At 38.7% G+C, this 20240-nt stretch overlaps 1 protein-coding gene across 15 annotated transcripts in view; it reads right to left on the bottom strand.

The window, feature by feature from the left end:
* Positions 1 to 20240, bottom strand: part of mef2d (myocyte enhancer factor 2d) — a 108565-nt gene that overhangs the window by 32291 nt on the left and 56034 nt on the right. For 7 of the 15 annotated variants that reach the window (XM_017309562.2, XM_017309561.2, XM_017309560.2 and 4 more), the window contains 4 exons: positions 11748 to 11873; positions 11476 to 11613; positions 4376 to 4601; positions 735 to 791 (listed from right to left, as the gene is read on the bottom strand). In XM_017309562.2, the coding sequence (XP_017165051.1) occupies positions 735 to 791; positions 4376 to 4601; positions 11476 to 11613; positions 11748 to 11873 (547 nt within the window). The remainder of the gene's footprint in view (positions 1 to 734; positions 792 to 4375; positions 4602 to 11475; positions 11614 to 11747; positions 11874 to 20240) is intronic. The other 8 variants (XM_017309565.2, XM_017309568.2, XM_081597697.1 and 5 more) reach the window with 2 other exon arrangements.

Raw genomic sequence — 20240 nt, 5'->3', positions numbered from 1 at the left:
TGAAAGGAACCAGTTTACGTTAATTTTCAGCTGACAGATCAATTTTACTCTCCAAAAGTCCAAAATCCAAATCCAAATGCATTTTTAGCTTTTGTAAAAAATTTATAAATTGCAGAAATATTTCCACTAATTAGCAATACTTGATTTATCTGGGTGGAGCTGTGGACCTAAAGGAGGCTGACATGTCTGACAGAAAACCACTGCCAGGAATGAAATGTTGATCTCACATTCATGGTGGATTTGATCTGGAGCAGGTGTCCGCCTCCTGACTGGTGTGGTGATTTAAACACTTTCAGAATATACAAAAAAATATGGAGGCTTCCAACTGTGAATAGAGGAACAACAGAAGGCCAGCTGAGGAAACCTACACTAGCTTCGCTGGAATTTTACTGGTTTCTTTTCCTCTTTTTTCTCTTAGTCATGGACTGTCTTACAACCTGAAACCCTCTCTGTTCTTTGGACTGTTTACAAGCAGCTTGTGCTGTGACCCCCAGCTGTCACCAGTCAACAGGTGCTTACGTGCCTGTGCATAAGCCTGTGAAGGCGACTGTGAGGCTGTTGCCACACAGAAACGATCTGCAGTGTTCTCTTCACAAACCCAACTAAAAAAAACATAGCTTTTTAAAAGTTCAAAAGATAAAAAGAAACAATAGTGTCTGATGTGCAGCTGTGCGTTTGTTGCAGAGTGAAATAGTCATTTGTATGATTTTTGAGAAATGAATAGATTTACTTACGAACTGGACTCGGGCACGCTCCGTTTGAGTTCCCCAAATCTCCTCCCAACATCGCACCTAGCACAGAAAAAAGAAACGCATAAAAACAAGGAAAACGATCTTACATGAAGCAGCATATCTGAACAGCGCTAATCTAAAAACTGATGAACATCCACTTTAAAAAAATATCATTAAATCAAGTATGTCATTAAAAAAAGTGCTTCTGCTGGCGACGACCGTTTCCTCTCTAAAGCACCTTAATTGGCCTCAATGCTGCATTTCTAGTTAAAGTGCTGGTTTCATCAGTTCTCAATGATACTTATGTTACACTTTCAGTGGCAAAACCGTCATTGGTTTATACAATAAAAGACCTTTGAAAGATCCTTTTCATTACTACAATCAATTAGTGTGAAATGTAACTGCATGACATATACATTTAAAATCACACAGTAACTAAAGTAATAAAAAAATGACTTTTTTTCTATTTGAACAACATATTTAAAATTACACTCATTAATCCCAACTTACACACATATCAGAACAATACATTTAAATAAAAATAGCCTTGAAACTCCAATGACATGAAGTTTCAAGGCTCCAGGACAAAGAAAACTATGTTTTAAGCAAAGATCTAAATGTCAGTGTGAAATATTGAATGGATCAAATGTTCTTCTAAAATTCAAAATTGTAAAATAAAGTTCTCATGAGTTTTTTGTTATTGTTTTGAAAAGAACCGATTTATTCTCTTTTATGAATCGTAATGCAAATGCCAAAGAGAAAACCTTTTAACTAGAGCTGGATGATATGCATCTGCTCTGTCCATTAATTCTGAATTGTGTGCCAGGTATTGGCTCTGCTCCAGGTTTCTTCCTGTTAAGGGGGAGTTTTCTTTAATTCTTTCACTACATCCATGCTCAGAAATTCAAAAACTGTGCAAGCGACTGTGTACTGTTGCAAAACACTCATTCAGTATCAATGAATGCTGCAAGTGAATGACTTGATGTAATCTGCTGGGTTTCTTTAGTTTGAAAATGTTTTAGTCAATTAAAAGAATAAACTGAACTTGGTGGATTGTTTGATTACTAGGATCAACTGCAATGTATGCAGTTTATACGGTTGTGTGATTTGTTCAGACTGACTTTAGATTCATGTATACATTCCAACAACGTGGCTTCAGTAAAAAGTTGCATCTGGTTAAATCTGCTTCAGAAACATTCAATTTCATAATCACCTAAAACATTTTTATAAATAAACAAACATCAACAAAAACATCTGCTACATAGATTCATTAAGACGTATTTCATCATGCTCTGTTTACTATTACACCGTTTTAACTATTACCGTATTTTCCGGACTATAGAGCGCACCTTACTATAAGCCGCACCAACAAAGTTTAAAAAAATAAAAATAAAACTGGAAACATACATATATATACAAGCCGCATTGGGCTATAGCCGCTGGTATCTCCGCTGCTCTCGGTTTTCCACAAGGACGCTACAGAGGGCTGAGTCCTTAATAAATCTGCTATTAAGGACGCATCCCTGCGTCTCCAACCATGGATTTGTTCACCAGCTTGTGTGCATCGGTTATCGATCTGTCTTTAACTTAAAAGCTTAAAAGTGGCATCATATGAACTTCTTCGTGTGGTTTCCATGATGAGCAGGTATGAGTTTGAAGAAATTTCTCCATCCTGCCTGCTGCTAGCATGTGCTTGTTCTAAATTAAAATCAGCACTTTCTTCTTTGATTTCCAATTTTGACTTCCAATGATTCACTTCTTGCTAAAGCGCCCCCTGGTGGTTGAAGAAAAATCCACATAAAAGCCACACTGGGCTATAAACCGCATGGTTCAAAGTGTGGGAAAAAAAGTAGTGGTTTAAAGTCCGAAAAATACGGTATTCAGATAAAATTATTATTCTGAACAGCTCTTCATTCCCAGAGAATTTTCAATTTTAGATTAAAATGATTTCTATCATGACAGAAAATGCCAGACATATTTTGACCCGCACAATATTAAATTTCATTTGCTATTGTAATATAAATATGTGTAAAACTGTAGTCCCAAAGGACAGTTTGGATGCAGCATCTGGTAGGTAATTTCTGCTCTCTGTCAGAAATACGTTCACCCAGTTGGATGGTCATTCATTGCTCCTGATGCTGATTTTAGTGACCCAGATGCTCATGGATAGTGATGGGATCACGATAACAGGAAAAAAAAAGAAACATGCCTTCACTGCAATTGAGATTGTCTTTGCAATATTCAAAGATGTCACAAAAACATTATTTTCTTAATTTGAAATGAGACAGTAAGTCTTAAGAAGTGTTTAGGAGTCTTTTCAGCTTCTGAAGTTGTAAAGAAGTGGGGAAGCGGGAGTGCAGCGGGGCATCCAGGAGTGTTACATGAAACTCACTCTCTTCACAGAATGCCATGTTATGAAAGATGCTGTAATGCATTTGTTGCACGTTACATCACCTAATTCTGACTTACAATGAGATTACGCCGGTCGGAACAAAGCTTGGTAGGTAACCCTGTCTGAGACGCAAAAATGGGACACAAATCCTTTTAGTCAGAGGGGTTGAAGGATTGGTTCCCTCCACAGACGAAGTGCGTGAATGCAGCGGTGCGCAGACGTCAGTCAAAGAAATTCTGGATTTATGCTGTTATGAGAAGCGTGTTCTTGTTTGAGAGAAAAACACACTGACAGCTGAACGCAACATCTGCACGCAGACATGGTTCCTGTCTACTCTGAAAATTCCCCGGTTGCTGCATAAACTGTGGCTCCACAGAAAGTGCGCTTAATGAAAAAGACTTTAAGTCACAAAATCACCATGACAACTGTGTCTGCTTAAGGTGGATCAAATCACTTCAATTAATGGAGTCATTATGGAATCAGGACTTTGACATGTGTGGAAGACCGATCTGCAAACTGATTGCTTTATATATTAAAGGGAACAAATATGAAAATCATGAAAGTGTAGCTTGAACATCGAAATATGCATCCACATGAATTAGGGAATCAGCTAAAAGTTTAATTATTTCATGAAAAAAACTTAATTATAGAAATTCATGACATACAAAGTGAGGTATCTGTTGCATTAATTTCCATTAATTTTGAGGATCTTGGCTTAGGGCCAATGAAAGGTCACGTAGCTTTTTTTGCTTTATTTGTTAGTGTGTTACTCAGCCTGAACCTGTCAGATTAAACAAGACACCAGAGGCAACCAGCCTTACCAAATGTAGAAATACGTAATAATTCAAAATGATCACACAGTGGCTTGTAAACATGGAGAAACTCTAATAAAACAAAATGTGTCTCCATTTATGGACATTGTCCTCTTATGTTGAAACCAGCTTTGCTGCTTTCTTCTCTTCTTATTTAGAGGAAGTTTTGAAATTGTCTAATCTCTTCCTGTGTGTCATAAGCTAATGTTACTGAAGATTCGTGAGAAACCGTGTTGCAAGGAAGAAAAATAGTCTCCCTGGAAGAGGAACTGAAAATAAAAAGCTGCTAATCCTCAAGCTGATCAATCAACAGCTGTTATTGAAACAGGAAGTCTCCCTATCTGAAAAGGCCACAGCTTATTGATCGATACAACCACAGTGGAACTGTGAGGAGACAGAGGAACTAAAGCTTTCCAGCTGTGTTCCACATGTTTCCTTACCTGCGCTGGCCGGTCGTTGTGGTAACCCTGGCGACACGGTGTTCCTCTGCAGAGGCTGTTGCTGTGGTGACAAGAGGCGGGGATCTGTGAGGGTGGAGGTGACGAAGGAAGTGGTGGTGACCAGCGCGCCGGCGGGATTGTTGCTGAACTGCAGGGCCGCCGCTGCATTCTGATTGGTCACTGGCACGGTGACTGGCATCGGGAAGGTGGGCTGTGGGACAGTGGACTGGTGGAGAGACAGGAAGAGGGCGGAGTTTAAAGGGCGGCCAAGTTTAACCCCACATCACATATATAAACAGAGTGGTGATCAGTTAGTGATCAGCAGCAGTGTCAACGAGCCTGCAGGTGACAGCCACACAACACAACCAACCAATCACAGCAAGAAGAGCTTAGTGCAAACTGAAATGAAGTAAATTTAAAGAATTGTCTTCAAGTCAAATTTGATCTTCAAATTTAAGGAACCTTCTGTTAGCTAATGCTATTACATAAATAAGAAAAGCATATTCCCATGGGGACTGGGATATTTTATCTATTATATTTTTGTTAATCTTAAGAGTCGAGGTTGAATAGAGATTTAGTATATTTAGTATTTCTAGAAATATATAATTAACCAAAACGCTGAATTTTTTTTATATCTAAATGAAAAAAACTGAATATTTCACAATAATGGTACTTTTTACTTACATGATAAAACTTTACAATTATAGAATGTCTTTTGTATTCAAGATATTAAAGGGTTAAGATTTGTGTGGTATAAAAGTAACTTTTAAAGAATTTATTGTTTAAAATATGAACAGTTTTTTTTTTACTGCAAAATTGAAAGTTAACCAGTAAAAACTAAAATTTTTATTTTTATTTTCAAAATGCAGACTACCAAATTTATTTGTGATTGCTAAATATTCTGAAATAGATATTAAAACAAAAATCAAAAAACTGGAATCAAAAATCTTACTAAACACATTTAAGGGTTTTATGTTGCTGGAAAGCTAAAAGCGTCTCATGCAAGAATTTTTGTTCAGCCTAATATAAATAGTCAAAATCTCTGAACTGTCTCTTTAAGTAAATGGTTTTAAAAATTAATTCTTCAAATACTTTCCGCACACACTCCCACTGACACACACACTCGCTGAGTTGTAGCATGCAAGGTGACTTGGTGAAAAGGCCGAAAAGCTGTGTTGCCTTTCACGTCTCATGCCAAGTTAAAACTCTTGTCGCAGCAGCAAGTTGTTGCTTCAAGTTATTGGTGACATCTCATCGCATGCGTGTCAAATTCCTGCAATCCCACCCCCCCCCCCTGAGCCTCCCAACCCAGTTGACGTGTCCTTCTCTAGAGAAGGTCAGAAATGATCCTGCAGGAGCTCACTACCCCAAATTTACTGGATCTCATCTCAAACGGCACAAATTACAGAGATATGATCAACTTAATGAAACTTGTCTCTTTTTGAAGTCTACACTGTAAATTGAGTTGATGAAACCTGATAACCAGACTGCACAGGGTGTTAAAAAGAAGAAGAAAAAATAAGGCCAAGGACCTGAGGTTGTCCAGCCACACAAGCCATTTCACCCGGTTTCAACTCAATCTGAAAGAAGGACTTCTATATTTGGAATATGGGCCACTGCTGCTCTGTACTGTACTCATACTGCCTGAGACCCAGTTTAATAGAAAGAAGGGCAGGGGGACCTTCCTGCCCTTGATCTCCACCTCTGTTCTGTCTGCAAGTTTAAAAAAATAAATTGAAATTGGAAAAAAATATAGCTTTTTCCATTTCCTTCCTAAAACTACAATCCAATAAAAGGTCATTTCTACCAACATTGGAACATTTTAGGTCTGTAAAGCCAAGAATCACTCTTTTTCCTACGTCTAAGACTTAGGGCTGCAGATCTAATCCAAAGGTTCCCATATACCAGTAAACCCCCAACAGATAGCTTTGAATGTACCAATTAGGTTACAAAGTGGAGATCTGCAAAGGGAATGTGCAAACAGAACCGTAGGTGGTGACCTGGGATGGTGAAGAAAGCAGCTGAGAGCACTGCAGCACTGCACACTGGCCAAGCGGAAGGTGAAGGGAAAGGATGGATTAATGGTGTGGGTGGGTGGGTGGGTGGGTGCGTGAGGGAGGGGGTCAATGCAAAGAGGGTGGAGATGAGTAAACACAGAGGCAGGACTGGAAGTTATTTATCCTCAGGAGTGGTGGGCGAGGGGGTGTTTTTCTTTTATTTCCATTATTGATGGAATCAGTAGAAAGCATTTTAATTTAAAACGGTTTCTTATTTTTAATAGACAATTACATAGAAGCATAATTTCCCTCAAAATTAAGCTGGATTTGCAAGGAGAATTTATTTTATTCATCAAGTAAGAGATGGAACATCATGTTAAAAAAAACGCACAATAGGATGAATAATTTCTAAATGGAAAATGAATTGACTAGCAAAGATTACAACTGATCAGTCAGGCCTCTATAAAATTCCTTCTGTTTTTCAAACTTATTTGCAAACTTTACTACTGGCTGCTCAACTTTTTGGGCCTGATTTGACCTTGGAAAATTAAAAATAATTAAAATGCATATGAAAAATGTCCCATTTTTATCAAATCCCAACTATCTCCCCTTCAGGTGATCTTTCCTTTCAACCACATGCTGAATGATCTTACTGATGATGTCCCTTCAAAATCTCTACACACGTCTTGTAAATGTTTATTCTAACTTGTTTTCTGACTTTTTATGCACTTTGTTACATGGAAACCAACTAAACCAAACCAATTAGTTCACGTTTTCCCACTCCAACACATTTACAATCAATGCTCCCGAATGCAGACAGGAGGGTTAGCAGGAATGACGTCCATCCTCTTACAGATTTAGGGCGAAGGATGGGAACTGAGGAGGAAAAAATAAACCTGCTGGGTAAATAATTGACCAGGAGATTTTCTGGAGGCTCATGTGAAAAAGCTCAAGGCCTCGTCTGTGAGAAATGAACAAAAACAAGGGAGAGAAATCTAACCTGTTCTGCCTCGTAGGAGTTCTCTCAACAAGGGCGTGTTTACAGGATGCAAGGTTAAATCAGAATGAATTAAACTCACGGCCCAGTTCTCCCGCTTCTCTTTCGTCCTCAAAGCTTTTTGAGATTTTATTGTGAAAATATATATGAAGGCATTTGTTCTTTTCTGTTTGCAAATTAATGTCTGAAAGAGAGATCAGCTTTTATTTTACTCACTAATATTAAGTAAGCTTTTACAAAACTTAAAGGTTTTATCTGGATCTTTCAAAATTAATTGCAGGAGATTTAGAAAAAAAATCATAAATTTACAAAGAATAATTAAAATATAATCTCTTAGATTTACCACTACTACTGCTACTCCATATAAAAGACCATGTTCTGTTAAACATCTGCATATGAAATTTCATGTGATTTAATATGCAGTCAGTTTTATTGTGTTTCACTTTGCATCTATACAGAGCCTGTAGTGAGTCAAGATATTCAGCTCCTTGCTCAAGGGCACTACGGAGGCGGTTGTAAAAAGGAACAAATCTATTTCTTATTCAATTTAGAAACTCTGAATCACAGAACCAGAAAAAGGCTCAAATCAGAGAACCGTCGGACGAAAAAAGCCTCCCTTTATTTATTTCTTTTTATTTCGCCTACCACATTGCCAAACTAACGGGAACGGATACGTGAGCTCCGGGCTCCTCGAGCCAAGTGTCCCGCCTGTTCTGCCTCACCACTCTCTCGCAGCCTCGGGAGGCATTTTAGTACAAGTGGGATTAAGCATGTATATCCCGGCCCCTAGCTGTCATGCAGGGGATTATGTTGAAGAGGGGAGGAATGGCGGGTGAGGCTGAATTCTCCAGTTTGCTTGCTGCCACTGAAAGGTGAGCTGGGTGAAACAGGTACGCGGAAAGGCTGGCGGTGGCCAGTCCGGTGACGCCTGACTAGAAGCCAATCAATGCGCACGGAGAGCTGCACATCTCTAAGGGTGGTAGATTGAATGCTATTCTTCTCCTGCCATGCCTCTCTCTTCAGAGAAAAGCCTTTAAGAGCCGTTTCGGCTCAGGCAGCACAGAGAGGCTGAGTCAAAGTCAGGAGGACAAAAATTCATTGAACTGATTAAACTGAGAGGGGCTCTAATCAGGGATGAGCTCAACCAATGAGAAGGCTTCTCAACAGGCTTTTCTTACTTTTTTCTAATTTATCCTCAACATTGAGACATAATTGTCGATGCATGGCTTATATGGTGCCTTTCAAAACTATCAATGTTCTCTGAGACCTTTCGTTTTTTGCATTTGTTGATGTAAAAGGAAATGTGTCATTGATAAGTGTATGATGTTTTTATTATGTAAAGCATTTTGAACTGCCTTAGGCTGAAATGTGCCATACAAATAAACTTGAATTGACTTAAAGAAAAAAATATAGTAAATGTCAAAGATTTCTAAAGGTTGTGCAGATGATTTGAGTTTATATTTCTTACCATAAAACAATCTAACAAGTGTGCTGTGCGTCTATATTCAATATCCTTTTCTATGAAGCAGAGCACCTCCACCTATATGGTTCAGTAATGGTGGAACGTACTGGAACTCCAAATAACTTGCACAAAATTTGCCTAGTCCCAGATTTTTTTGTACAGTGCATTAAAATATTTGGAAGAAAATGCAGCTTGGTAAGATGAACTATCTAAACACAATGATACTAGACATGCTATTGGCTGGCATTTGCGAAGCAGCCAATCAGGAAGCAGCAAGATACTTTTTGCCTCCTGACTAGAGTTGATGAAACAATGTGTGGAGCAGTTGAAGAAAACTTGTTGAAGGTCTAAAAATACTAACTGGACGTTAGCATACTAACTGGGTTGGAGGTTTACCTCCCCGCAGTACAATACTCCTAAAAATACAGCAGTTCTACAGAGTTACATGGACATGGTTACAAATGGTCCAGTCAAAGTCCAGATCTAAAGCAAATTGAGAATCTGTGACAAGACTTATAAATTGCTCTTCACAAATGCTCTCCATCCAACCTGACTGAGCTAGAATTATGTTTGCAAAGCAATACAGGCAAACATGCCAGCTTCCAGAAACAGAAGACAGAGTCCACCAGAAAAACCTGGTTCTATAAAGTTCTAATTCTGGGGCGCCGAATTGAAATTCAATCCAATACATTTACTTCCACTTCGAAATTATGCATTAGTTTTGTCTTGGTCTTCACATAACATAAAGCTTACGGCTGTGTTTGACTTAAGATAATTTTCAAAGTGTATAAATACTTTTGAAGGCCACTGTTAAAGAATCCAGAAAAAAACTGTTACTTTGAGCAACTCTGTTATTCTGATATAGCAAGATTATATCAGAATATCTGAGTTAATCACGGAGCAGAGAAAGTAAAGGAGGACTTTTCTACCCAGGTCAAACTGGTCCAACTCTTCTGCAACACCTAAACGTGACTGAGTCTCCTCCCAAGTGACCAATCAGACAGGCAGGCAGACAGTAAGAGGGGCTGTAAATTAAATGATCCTCATTAAAATGACATTAATTGCATTATTGAGCACAGGGGGGGAAAAAAAATGAATCACAGGGAAGTTGGCAGAGGAGTGGAGCGGTAAAAGGGGTTTGGCGGCGTGCCAGTCAGGAGGCAGAACCTGGATAATGTCAGGCGCACATCCAGGCAGAGAAGCAGAACTACACACAGTCTTAACTGACCTCACTAATACTGTTAACATCCGGCAGATAATAACTGCAACCTCTCTGGCTTTTAAACTGTGGTGCGCGCTTTGTGTCTGAAGTCACACAATTCTTTCTTTAATATTGCGGATTATTACACGAGTCTCATTTTCAGGCGAGAAATCGGACTGCTTAAAGGCATGCTCTCAACATGTTGATTATTCCCATAAAAGATGATTTCCCCCTGCAATTTCCAGTTGCTATGCCAGCTTTTATGAAAACCAGAGACCTAGTTAACGCTTCTCGCTCTCTGTTGCAGTTTCTCATAGTTAAGAGAACTTGCAGAGACATTAAAACTGTTTTACAGCAATAATACTACTAAGGATGCTCTTCACGGTGGTGACTAGAGATGAATAATCCCATTACAACATCTGGCATTAGGTGCTGAGGTTACTTGTTTTACAACCTTATTTTGCCGTATTGTCACGTTTACAGCACTACAAATGGGTTGCATTTTATTACAAGGGAAAAAATTGGTTTGTAAAAAACTATCTTTGCAATCTAAACCATCATTTTTTTATTGGACATGGTCTTGAGGTAACATAGGGTATATTCAAGTGTCAACAAGTCAAATAAAAGACTTTCTTAAGGCCACAATGAATGAAATTTAAGACAGAAAAAACTTACGGAGTCCGTATACGGCTCTTGCCAGCAGCTTTCTATTTTTCACGCTGCATACGGCTCTCTACATCCATTCTTAAAATTATTTTTGCACTGAATGTAACTAGTTTCATATGAGTTGGCAACAGAGGTGAGCCAGTGGCAAAGACAAAACATGATGGACACCAAAATCCTAGTTATCTAGCTAATTATCTAGCTAGCTATAAAGCTAGCTAGCAAGGGTGTATTAGCAGCAAGTTACTAGTTTCATCGGCCGCCTTGAGTCACATGAAGATATCTGTGTGCAACTCAAACTTTTGCCTGCCTGATAGAAAGGCACCATGACAGAAGAAAAAACAACTCATTTATTCTAATATTAGAATAAATGAGATTAAATAATTTTGCAAAGACAAAATTTAAGATCACAGACCCTAACATTAGTAGAGGGGGCACACTAAAACAGCTTGAACCTAAAGAAAAAAATATTTAAATTAACACTTCTAAGCTAAAAACAACAGTTATTAGTTAGATTTGACTGCTCTGCCTTTGGTTTCTTTTTCAACAACACCATGATGGATAACGGCTTAAGGGCGGTGGTTTTAGGGGTGGAGAGAGAGGTGATTGTTGGTAAGAAGTGAGGTGGAGAAGGTAAAAGGAGTTGAGGGGAAATAGGAAAGGCAAGTGCTCTGTGAGTATTCAGACCGCCTTTAGCACCCGGAGACTTTATTTCCGGTCAGCAGCAGCAGCAACATGAGGAGGGGGGCTGGGTTGCACAGAATGGTGGGAGGTACTCACTGACAGCCTATAGTTCTGCATCATTTTATCAAACTCCTCGTCAATTTTTTTGTATTTCTCCTCAGTGCGGGGGGTGAGGGAGAAGGGCTCCTCGGGGTCTGGGCTCTCAGAGTCCCGGTGCTCTTTCTTGTTCAGAGCCTTCGTTCCCCGTACAACAGAGGCCACAAAGACAGAGAGAGAGAAAAATAGAGACAGGAGACGGCAGATAGAGAAAGAGAAGGAGAACAGAAAGAGTAGGTTAGAAAAGGTGACAAAGGTGTGACGGTACTCACGCCATAGCGTTTGAAGAGGCTGTCCAGGTCTTCGGTCTTGCGATCGTTTAGCGGACTTTGGTCGATGGAGTCGTCGCCGTCGGGCTCGGGGCTGTTGCAGCCATTAAAGCCTTTCTTTCGCAACGTCTGAAGCGGTCAGAAAAGGGTAGAGGAGGAGAAGGAGGAGGCACATTTACATTTCATTATCATGCACATTTCTCAGCACCGCTTTTTACTTTCCAACACCACTTTTCAGGCCATTTTCAGTGCTCGAACACAAATGAACATCTTGACTGCACCATATGTACGGACTCCTACACTGTTCATTGAATTAAAAAGGAAGCCGTTAAGGTTAGATGAACAATTTGACCCAAATGATGACATCAAACAAATTTTTCTGGAGGCATTTTCTACGAGTGGGAAAAAAAGTGACCTCTGATAAACCTTGATTGATTTCTCAGGTCAACATTTGTAACATCAGCCTCCCACGTAAAAGCAAGTTATTACCAGCCAAACTGCCCTTGTTCACCCTGGAAGTCCTCCGTGGAGGTCTTGGCTTAAAAAGGTGAGGAAATTAAAGATTCCGCTTGTAAACTATGACGGCTTTGAAATCAAAGACATCAAAATTAATCACCCATCCTTAGCAATGTGAACATAATGTGGTAGGTACATAAGAAAATTGCTTGTTTTCAAACGTGCTCTCCAAATCAGAAGAAGGCATGGGGCTAGTAAACTGGTATTAAGTCATGAAGAGTTCCAACATGTTCTCATTTAAAATTCCACACTTTTCCAAAGTCAAATTGCCTGAGTTCTCAGTTGTTTAAGATCATTTTGATGCACAAAATATAAAAAAAAGTTTACTTCAAATTCCTGACAGATTTTGTACAATTGGCAAACATTAAATATAAAAGTCTTGAAAACCACAGACTGTGAAGAAAGAAGATAAGGAACGGAAGTAAAGACAAGGAAAGAGAAGTGAATGAAGACAGAGAAAAGGGATCGAATGAAATATAGGAAGACAACTAAAAAAGAGGGAAAGTATGAAATAAAAAAAATAAGATAAAAAAGGACACGGAAAAAATAAAAATGACATGAGAGAAAGGAAACACAACGATAAAAAAATGAGATTTATTTTAAACAAATGTTATTTTTCATACTTGACATTTTGCACAAATGTAATGGGAAAGCCAACTAAAACTATAAGGTGGCGTTAGCATCTGAGCTAGCACCGCAGGTAGATGGCAGGAAAAGAGGAGGGGAGAGGAGAGCACCAGATAGCGAGGCTCTTATTTTGAGAGGATTCTGCTAAACAAGATTTGCTGTTAAGTAGCTTTACTTTGAGGGCCCTTGACCAAGCAGATAAATCCTCACAACAAACTGGATTGTTAACTGGAGAGAGAACATCTACTGTGGTCCCAGTAAAAGCTTTGGTCCAGAGCAGCCTACAATGGTGATACGAAACAACAAAACAAATCTGGAAAATGAAATGGTAAAAACAATATCCCATCACTATCAATGAATAAAAGTAAACATTTCAGAGTAGACGTTCTCAAATCAAAAAGTAAATTTACTCTTTGGGAAAGTTCGATGTCAAGTTCCAAGCTATGTGAAAATCCCATCATGCTGTTGGGATTAGAAGATTCAGTCAGTAGTCATTTCTACATGTCAATAATTTCCTCAAGGCGCTGGATAAATAAATCCATCATTACAGACAGACCAGTTCATGGTTTTTATGCCTTAAAAAAAGGCATAAAATGAGGAACAAAAAACTCAGAACCGCAAAATGTTTGAGGCCTACAAGATTCCATTTTATTAGATTCCGGTTTGTTTAATTTTAGGTTTTGTCAAATAAACTAAAAATAGTGTTGATCTAATAACTTCTTCTTTCGGTATTTCTGTTTGTACAAAGAAAAAATCTCTTCCGTTATATACTTCTTCATTGTGCTTTTCTGCACATCTGTGTCCTCCGTGAAAAAAACTAATAATCGCAGGTGAAAAAAACTCTGACATGCTTTTTCTTCAGTTGGTTGAAATTATATGGTGCAAAACTGAGCAAATGAGTTCATGCAAATTACTCACATACTTTCCAATTCTAAAAACTATATTTGTAACATGACTTGTTACAAGGATCATTATGTCAACGTCTCTTAGATGCAACACAGTTGGAAAATTCTTATATTCAGTAACAAAATAAAAGCAAAGAACTTTACACATTTTTAATAAATCTTCTTCAAAGTTTGGATTCAGGTGGTCTGTTTACGACAGCTGTTCGCAGTGTGGGATAACTATCTGTCTAAAAATGGAACTATGGCATTTAAAAAAACAGATGTAAAAATTAGTCTTGGTTTACACAAAAATTACATGCATGCTTTTTGGAATAAATTAAATCCAGTTCACTAGAATTGAAAAGGACTTCTGAGTTTCTATCCATCCATCCATCCATTTTCCTGCACCCTTGTCCCTTATTGGGGTCAGGAGGGTTGCTGGTGCCCATCTCCAGCTAACGTTTCGGGCGAGAAGCGGGGTCACCCTGGACAGATCGCCAGTCTGTCGCAGGGCAGCACAGAGACACACAGGACAAACAACCATGCACACACACATTAGACAGACCAATTAACCTGAAAGTCATGTTTTTGGACTGTGGGAGGAAACAGGAGTACCCGGAGAAAACCCACACATGCACAGGGAGAACATGCAAACTCCATGCAGAAAGACCCCAGGCCGGGAATCGAACCCAGAACCTTCTTGCTGCAAGGCAACAGCTCTACCAACTGTGCCACTGTGCAGTTGGTAGTCTGAGTTTTCTACCTTCAATTTTTTAGCCTTGTGAACCAACAAAGAAAACCTGAGTAGTTATGAGTTCAGGTTATTCTACCATTCAGTTCCACATATCTGTTGGAAACAACCTTCACAGGAACATATCAGCCTATTAAAAACATAGTCTCCAAATAAATATTAAGGAACCCATTTTATAAAGTAAAAAAAAAAAATCTTACGACAGGGTTTAAGGTTGTTCGGAACAAATAATTGTTAATATGTATAGTGAGAAACTTGACTTGTAAAAAACCATTTTAACATTTCATCAAAACAATTTATTTTTCAATTTAAAAACCACCGCATGTCAAGTGTGGCTGACATCAAGTGGCATCTGATTAAAATAAAAGCATATGTTCAACATGCACAATCAGCGCTAAACGAGAATGACTCAACCGCACGAAATCCTGCCTCAGAAGCAGAGCTGCGAGAAACTTGTGCCTTTAAGAGCTGCAGACTGAAACCCCTGCGGCAGAAAAGATTTGTTTCATTTTGGATGAATTAGCCTTAAAACTCTCAAAACAGGTAGGGGCAAGAGGGTAATGATGCCATTTGGATGTAAGGGTAAGGAGACTTTCGGTGTTAATAACAATGGTGCTCTTTGATACGAGTCTCATTAAAACTCAAAGCCATTATTATCATCACAGTGTCAAGGCTCCGTTTTATCTACCCACTGAAACAGGTTATTAGAAAGATTTGTTCCAACACGGAGACAGTCTCCTGAGTCAGCTGTTGAGTCTCAGCAGCACGAGTGAGCGCTCTCATCTACTGCTTAATGCAAATTTAGAGAGCAGGCTTTGTTGTCCGCAGCTTGTTAAAAGCATACTCAGTGGTGGTTTCTGCACAGATGTGTGTGAGTGTGTGTGATCTGACCTAGAAATCGAGGGAACAAATAAGCCATTGAAAGAATACAGTAAATGGAACAGCTTCTGAAATGTCGATAAGGACATGTGATGGAGATGGTGTGTGGGACATGATCGAGGTGTGGACCAGCCAGCAGCTTTGACTGTGGCAATACAAAGAGGCAAATAATGTTCACAAAACAAGAAGGAACAATATTAGCCACGTTGGCGGACGCTTGGTGTTTCTAACGTTGATCAAGCAAACACTGATCTCCAAACAGTTTAAGTCTTAACTTTACAAAATAAGTTAAAGAAAGCAATTCAATAAGAGACACAATGTAGCACGATCGGTTCCAATGCTACACTAGGGGTGGTGCTAGATCCGTTTTCTGTTTAAAGATGGATTAACAGAAAGTGTTACATTTAAAACAGCCTAAGAAAACCAACATATTGACATAAAATATTTCTTATAAAATGTTTAAGCTTCCCTTTGTTATGTTAGAAATTTTTGCACAAGGTCAAAGTGCAGAAAGACGATTTGTCATGATATTTCTATATTACTCTCTTGCGATGACCAAACCGTTAGGGGTTTTTATCGTGATACTCTGTAGTACTGTTGTGATAAATATAAAAGTGAAGAAAATAACTATTTATTCCTTCTTTTTTTAGATAACTCCATGGCAGTGACTGTATGTCAGAACAAACGGCTCCACAAACAACAACAGTGCTCTTGGAAAACATACCCATTTGTAATATGCTGCTGTAGGACACCAGTCAAATAAAAAAGTGTGATTTAAACTGCACACATTAACTGCACTTAATCCTATTTTTAAATTTATTGGGATTTATTGATGTAATTTTGTTAGTCTTCATTAAGATTAACATTTATTTGGTTTATAACAGTTATTCAAGGTACACCAGTGTACGTGTTTCAAGGCAATATCTCTAAAACATGACTTGCTTGTGTGACATAATGGAAAAATCTAAAGAAATCAGCCAAGATATCAGGAAGAGAGTTGTGGATCACCAGTAGATTACACTTTCCATTATTCAAAATCTATAGGAATATCTAGTCATTGTACCATTCAGGAAGACGAGGGGCCCCTTGTCTCAGTCACCAACATATTCTGATCACTCAGCAAATAAGAAGCCAGTACTCCAAAAGTAACATTAAATGCCAAATTACAGCTTTCAAGGTGCATTTTTTGAAGACATGTCCTGAGGTGCAATAAAACCAAAGTTGACATGTTTGGTCAGACTATAGCTATTATTACACTGTAGTGGAAAAGCATGAGAACAACCTCCTAATTGTGCAGTACAGAGCTGGCAACATTAGGTAGTGTGGGTGTTTTGCCGCAGGAGGGACTGGTGAACTTCAGAAAACAGATGGCCTCCTGATGAAAGAACGTGATGTGAAAAAAAAAATCAAAGTAACATTTCAAGCCATCAGCCAGGAATTAGGATTCTGGGCATTAGGATTCTCTTCCAAACGGACAAAGACTTGTGCTATACAGGCAACTTAGTTACAAAGTGTATAAATGAAAGAGTTAAAGTCTTTTAGTGGCCATCAGTGTGTGTGAGCAAGAGGTTTAGGACCTCATCAGCAACATTGAAGCATTGTTGCTGATGTCTTCCTTCTACAATTCACAGCTAAGATTGTGTTTTCTTGGAGGAAATTGTATTTCAGGATAAATTATGACAGGAAAAAGTGATTACTGTAAGAAATTTGTGGACGGATAAGATGAAAGTGTGAGCAAAATCATTCAGTTTGGACAAATATTCTGTAAATACATGGTAGCATGGTATGCTTAATCATTATTTAAATTTGTGTAAAATCATAAATATTTATAACAGAAATGTAAAATTGTTATCATGCACTTATGCAGGCACAGAGATTCATAGTGTGTTTGCCTCCCATTATGTCATGCCACTTGCTCACACAGTAATTTCTTTTCTTCCTGAACATGAAATGCTCGTCTGTCCTAGTTTATTGCAAACTCAACTGATATTTTGTGAAAATTACAGTGCAAACATGGGCAACTTTCCCTTTCTCAGTTTCTGTGTTTTTCTTCCCACTCTTTCTCACAGTTAGCAGTATGTGTGTTTGTGCGCTACATTACAGTACACGCGTATCTTCTGGCTCACACACATGCAAGCACACTCCCTCATGCACTGATCAGCTTGTCTCTCAGTCAGTCAGCCATCTGTTCACCTGTCCCCCGTTTCCCCTTCTGCCCTTCTCTATTGTGTTGCCAGGGTAAGATTCAGCCTGCAGGGCACCAAGCCGCTCTCTGAATGGCTGCGGTTGCACACAAGCCCCGCCCCCATCTCCCGCACTGTCGCCCTCCCTCCCCGTCTTCCTTTTCCTCTGGTTCGCTGTCTCGCCCACCCATGCGTCCACTTGCCCGCCCGCCCGCCTGCCTGCCCACCCTCTGTTGCTTGCTTTCTATGAAACATTGTTGCTGATGTCTTCCTTTTTTGTGTTCCTCCTTTTCATGGCTCTCTCACCACCTTTAATGCAACACTCAGAAAAAAAGTGCAAAGTCTCCCACTTGTGCTTGCATGTTTTCTGTCTATGACATTTTTCTGCAAAGGATGTCCGTTCAGTTTCTGATGGTCATCATGAGAGTGTTCAAGTCTTCAGATGTGGCTTTTTTGTTCCCACAAAGAATAATCTTGCAGTGTTTTAGGATAACTTATTTAAGATTGGAGAAAAAGAATAATTAAAATTTCAATATTTAAAACAAAAAGTTGCCCATGGGTCTGAAAAACTGTGCCAAATTGCAGCAGAAGTGGTTTCAACTGGATTGAATTTAACGCTCGGCAGGAGCTGGCACCCTAAACTGAAAATTATATTGCTTCATCTTCTCTTCTTTTGCTTCGTCAACTAAATGCTCTTTGGCATGCAATCAAGGACTGCACGCTTACTCACACTCAAAAGGTGCCATCAGCTTGTTGCATGCTTTAGAGAGGCTCTTTTTATTAGAGCAGTTTGAAATTTGAAATACAAATTTGATACGTTGTGTTTACGTTTAGCTGGACATGTTGGCAAAAAATGTCAGTTTTTGAAAGCCACTCCAGGTGAAAAATTAAGAAAATACCAAAAATAAAGACCTTCTTAGAATCTTAAGCAATGTTTACTGCAGAATCTGAGATTCATCTTTCTGTGTTTCTACAGATTTTAACAATCTAGAGCAGAACTATTTGAGTTGGATAGCAAGTAAATTTCCTGCTGTCTTTTTCAGGTCAGGGATGTCATGTAATGACAGAAACAAGTCACCCACACTCTCACAGAGTCCCCTCCAGTCACTCATTTGGGACATCATGTCCAAAGTCTCAGGAATGGAATGTCTGCTGGGATATTTAGATGTTGTGTTATATACCTCAGCTGCTATTATTTTTCAAGGCACTAACCTGCCAGGCTTAGTCAAGAAAACAATCCCTAATAACATTTGAAGAAGGAAAAGCACAAAGTTATTACTTCACAAAACACACAAGTTCATGAAAAAGGAAGTTGTTTGATTTGCTTGTTTTGATTTAGGATGAGCACAACAAATACCTTCACTAAATAAGTGATGACCGCCTATATGTTCTTTCTGCTGCATGAAACAGTAAAATAAATGAGCAAAGTGGAGACTTATTTTTTTTTACTTCAGTCATCAAATAAGCATTTGGAATAGATAAAACTGCTGGTTCATCTAGAGAGACGCCAGGACTTCCCATCCAGAGAAAAATAGTTGAAAACACATTAAATGCAATATTGACTTCCATATAAACAATAGTGAATGATTATCAACGATATCAATGGCAACTTCATTGGTAAACAGTGGTAAAATGATCAGTTTCAACATATCCTCACTTTTCTCAGGCCTGTCTTAAATTTGCCAAAAATATTACAAAGATTCCTTTGCAGTATCACTAATTCACACATTTATACTGCAGTGATTTGCAATATATTATGTGAGATTTGAGCATCTAATGACTATCTATATAATTCATGACATATTACTTTATTTCTGAAATGAAAACAAGAAGGTACAAAAGGGTAATAACTTGGTATAAATTAGCTTGCAGCTGAATAAAAAAATTCTGAGGTTTTCTAAAATAACTATATCTTTGAACACAACAAAAATTGGGTATAAAACAGGATTTATTTGTATTTATCTTTTTCAACACCTTCATACTTCACCTCTTCTGTAACAGCCTCTACCCTATCTGTGCTAACTGGAATAATTTAGGTGGGACATATTTGTGTCTCTGCTTTCACTGACCCCCAGGAGGCCTCAGACAACTTGCTTGGTAACAGAGGAAGTAGACCATGCGTGACGTCCTGCTCAGCAACAAAAGGTCACTCAACCAAAGCCCTAAACATCTCTGGGCTGATTGGTGCATGCTAGCCTATAACAGTGAAGGTAGAACAACAAGGGAGAGAGGGAGTGATTTTGGAAAACAAAATGATGTGAAACATTTATTTCCTTTACAGAGAATGAGTTAAGCAGTCAGAAACTTTACATTAAGCTCCACAGTATGGAGTCTTAGTTCATTATAGTTCTGTTAGTTACTCGTCAGAAATACTCCATCTCTTAGAGTATTCTACATATTGAGTAAAAAGACACTGTTAGCCATCTCTGTGTCTTCCTCAGCTGTCACATAAAACTGAAAAGTAACAACAGAAAATATATTCCAATGATCTCATTTTGGTCCATATTACATCACAGCATCACAAAGTTGCTGCAGATTTGTCCGCTTCAAATTAATGTGAATCTCCTTCACCACAAGCCAAAGGTGCATTACTCTATTGAGATCAGGTCACTGTGGAGTTAAAGGAACTGATTTCACCAAAAATCTAACATTTGCT

The sequence above is a fragment of the Poecilia reticulata genome, chromosome 16 (assembly GCF_904066995.2).
Source record: "Poecilia reticulata chromosome 16, P_reticulata-male-v2, whole genome shotgun sequence".
NCBI classification, from domain to species: Eukaryota; Metazoa; Chordata; class Actinopteri; order Cyprinodontiformes; family Poeciliidae; genus Poecilia; species Poecilia reticulata.
This window is presented reverse-complemented; position numbering and strand designations above follow the sequence as displayed.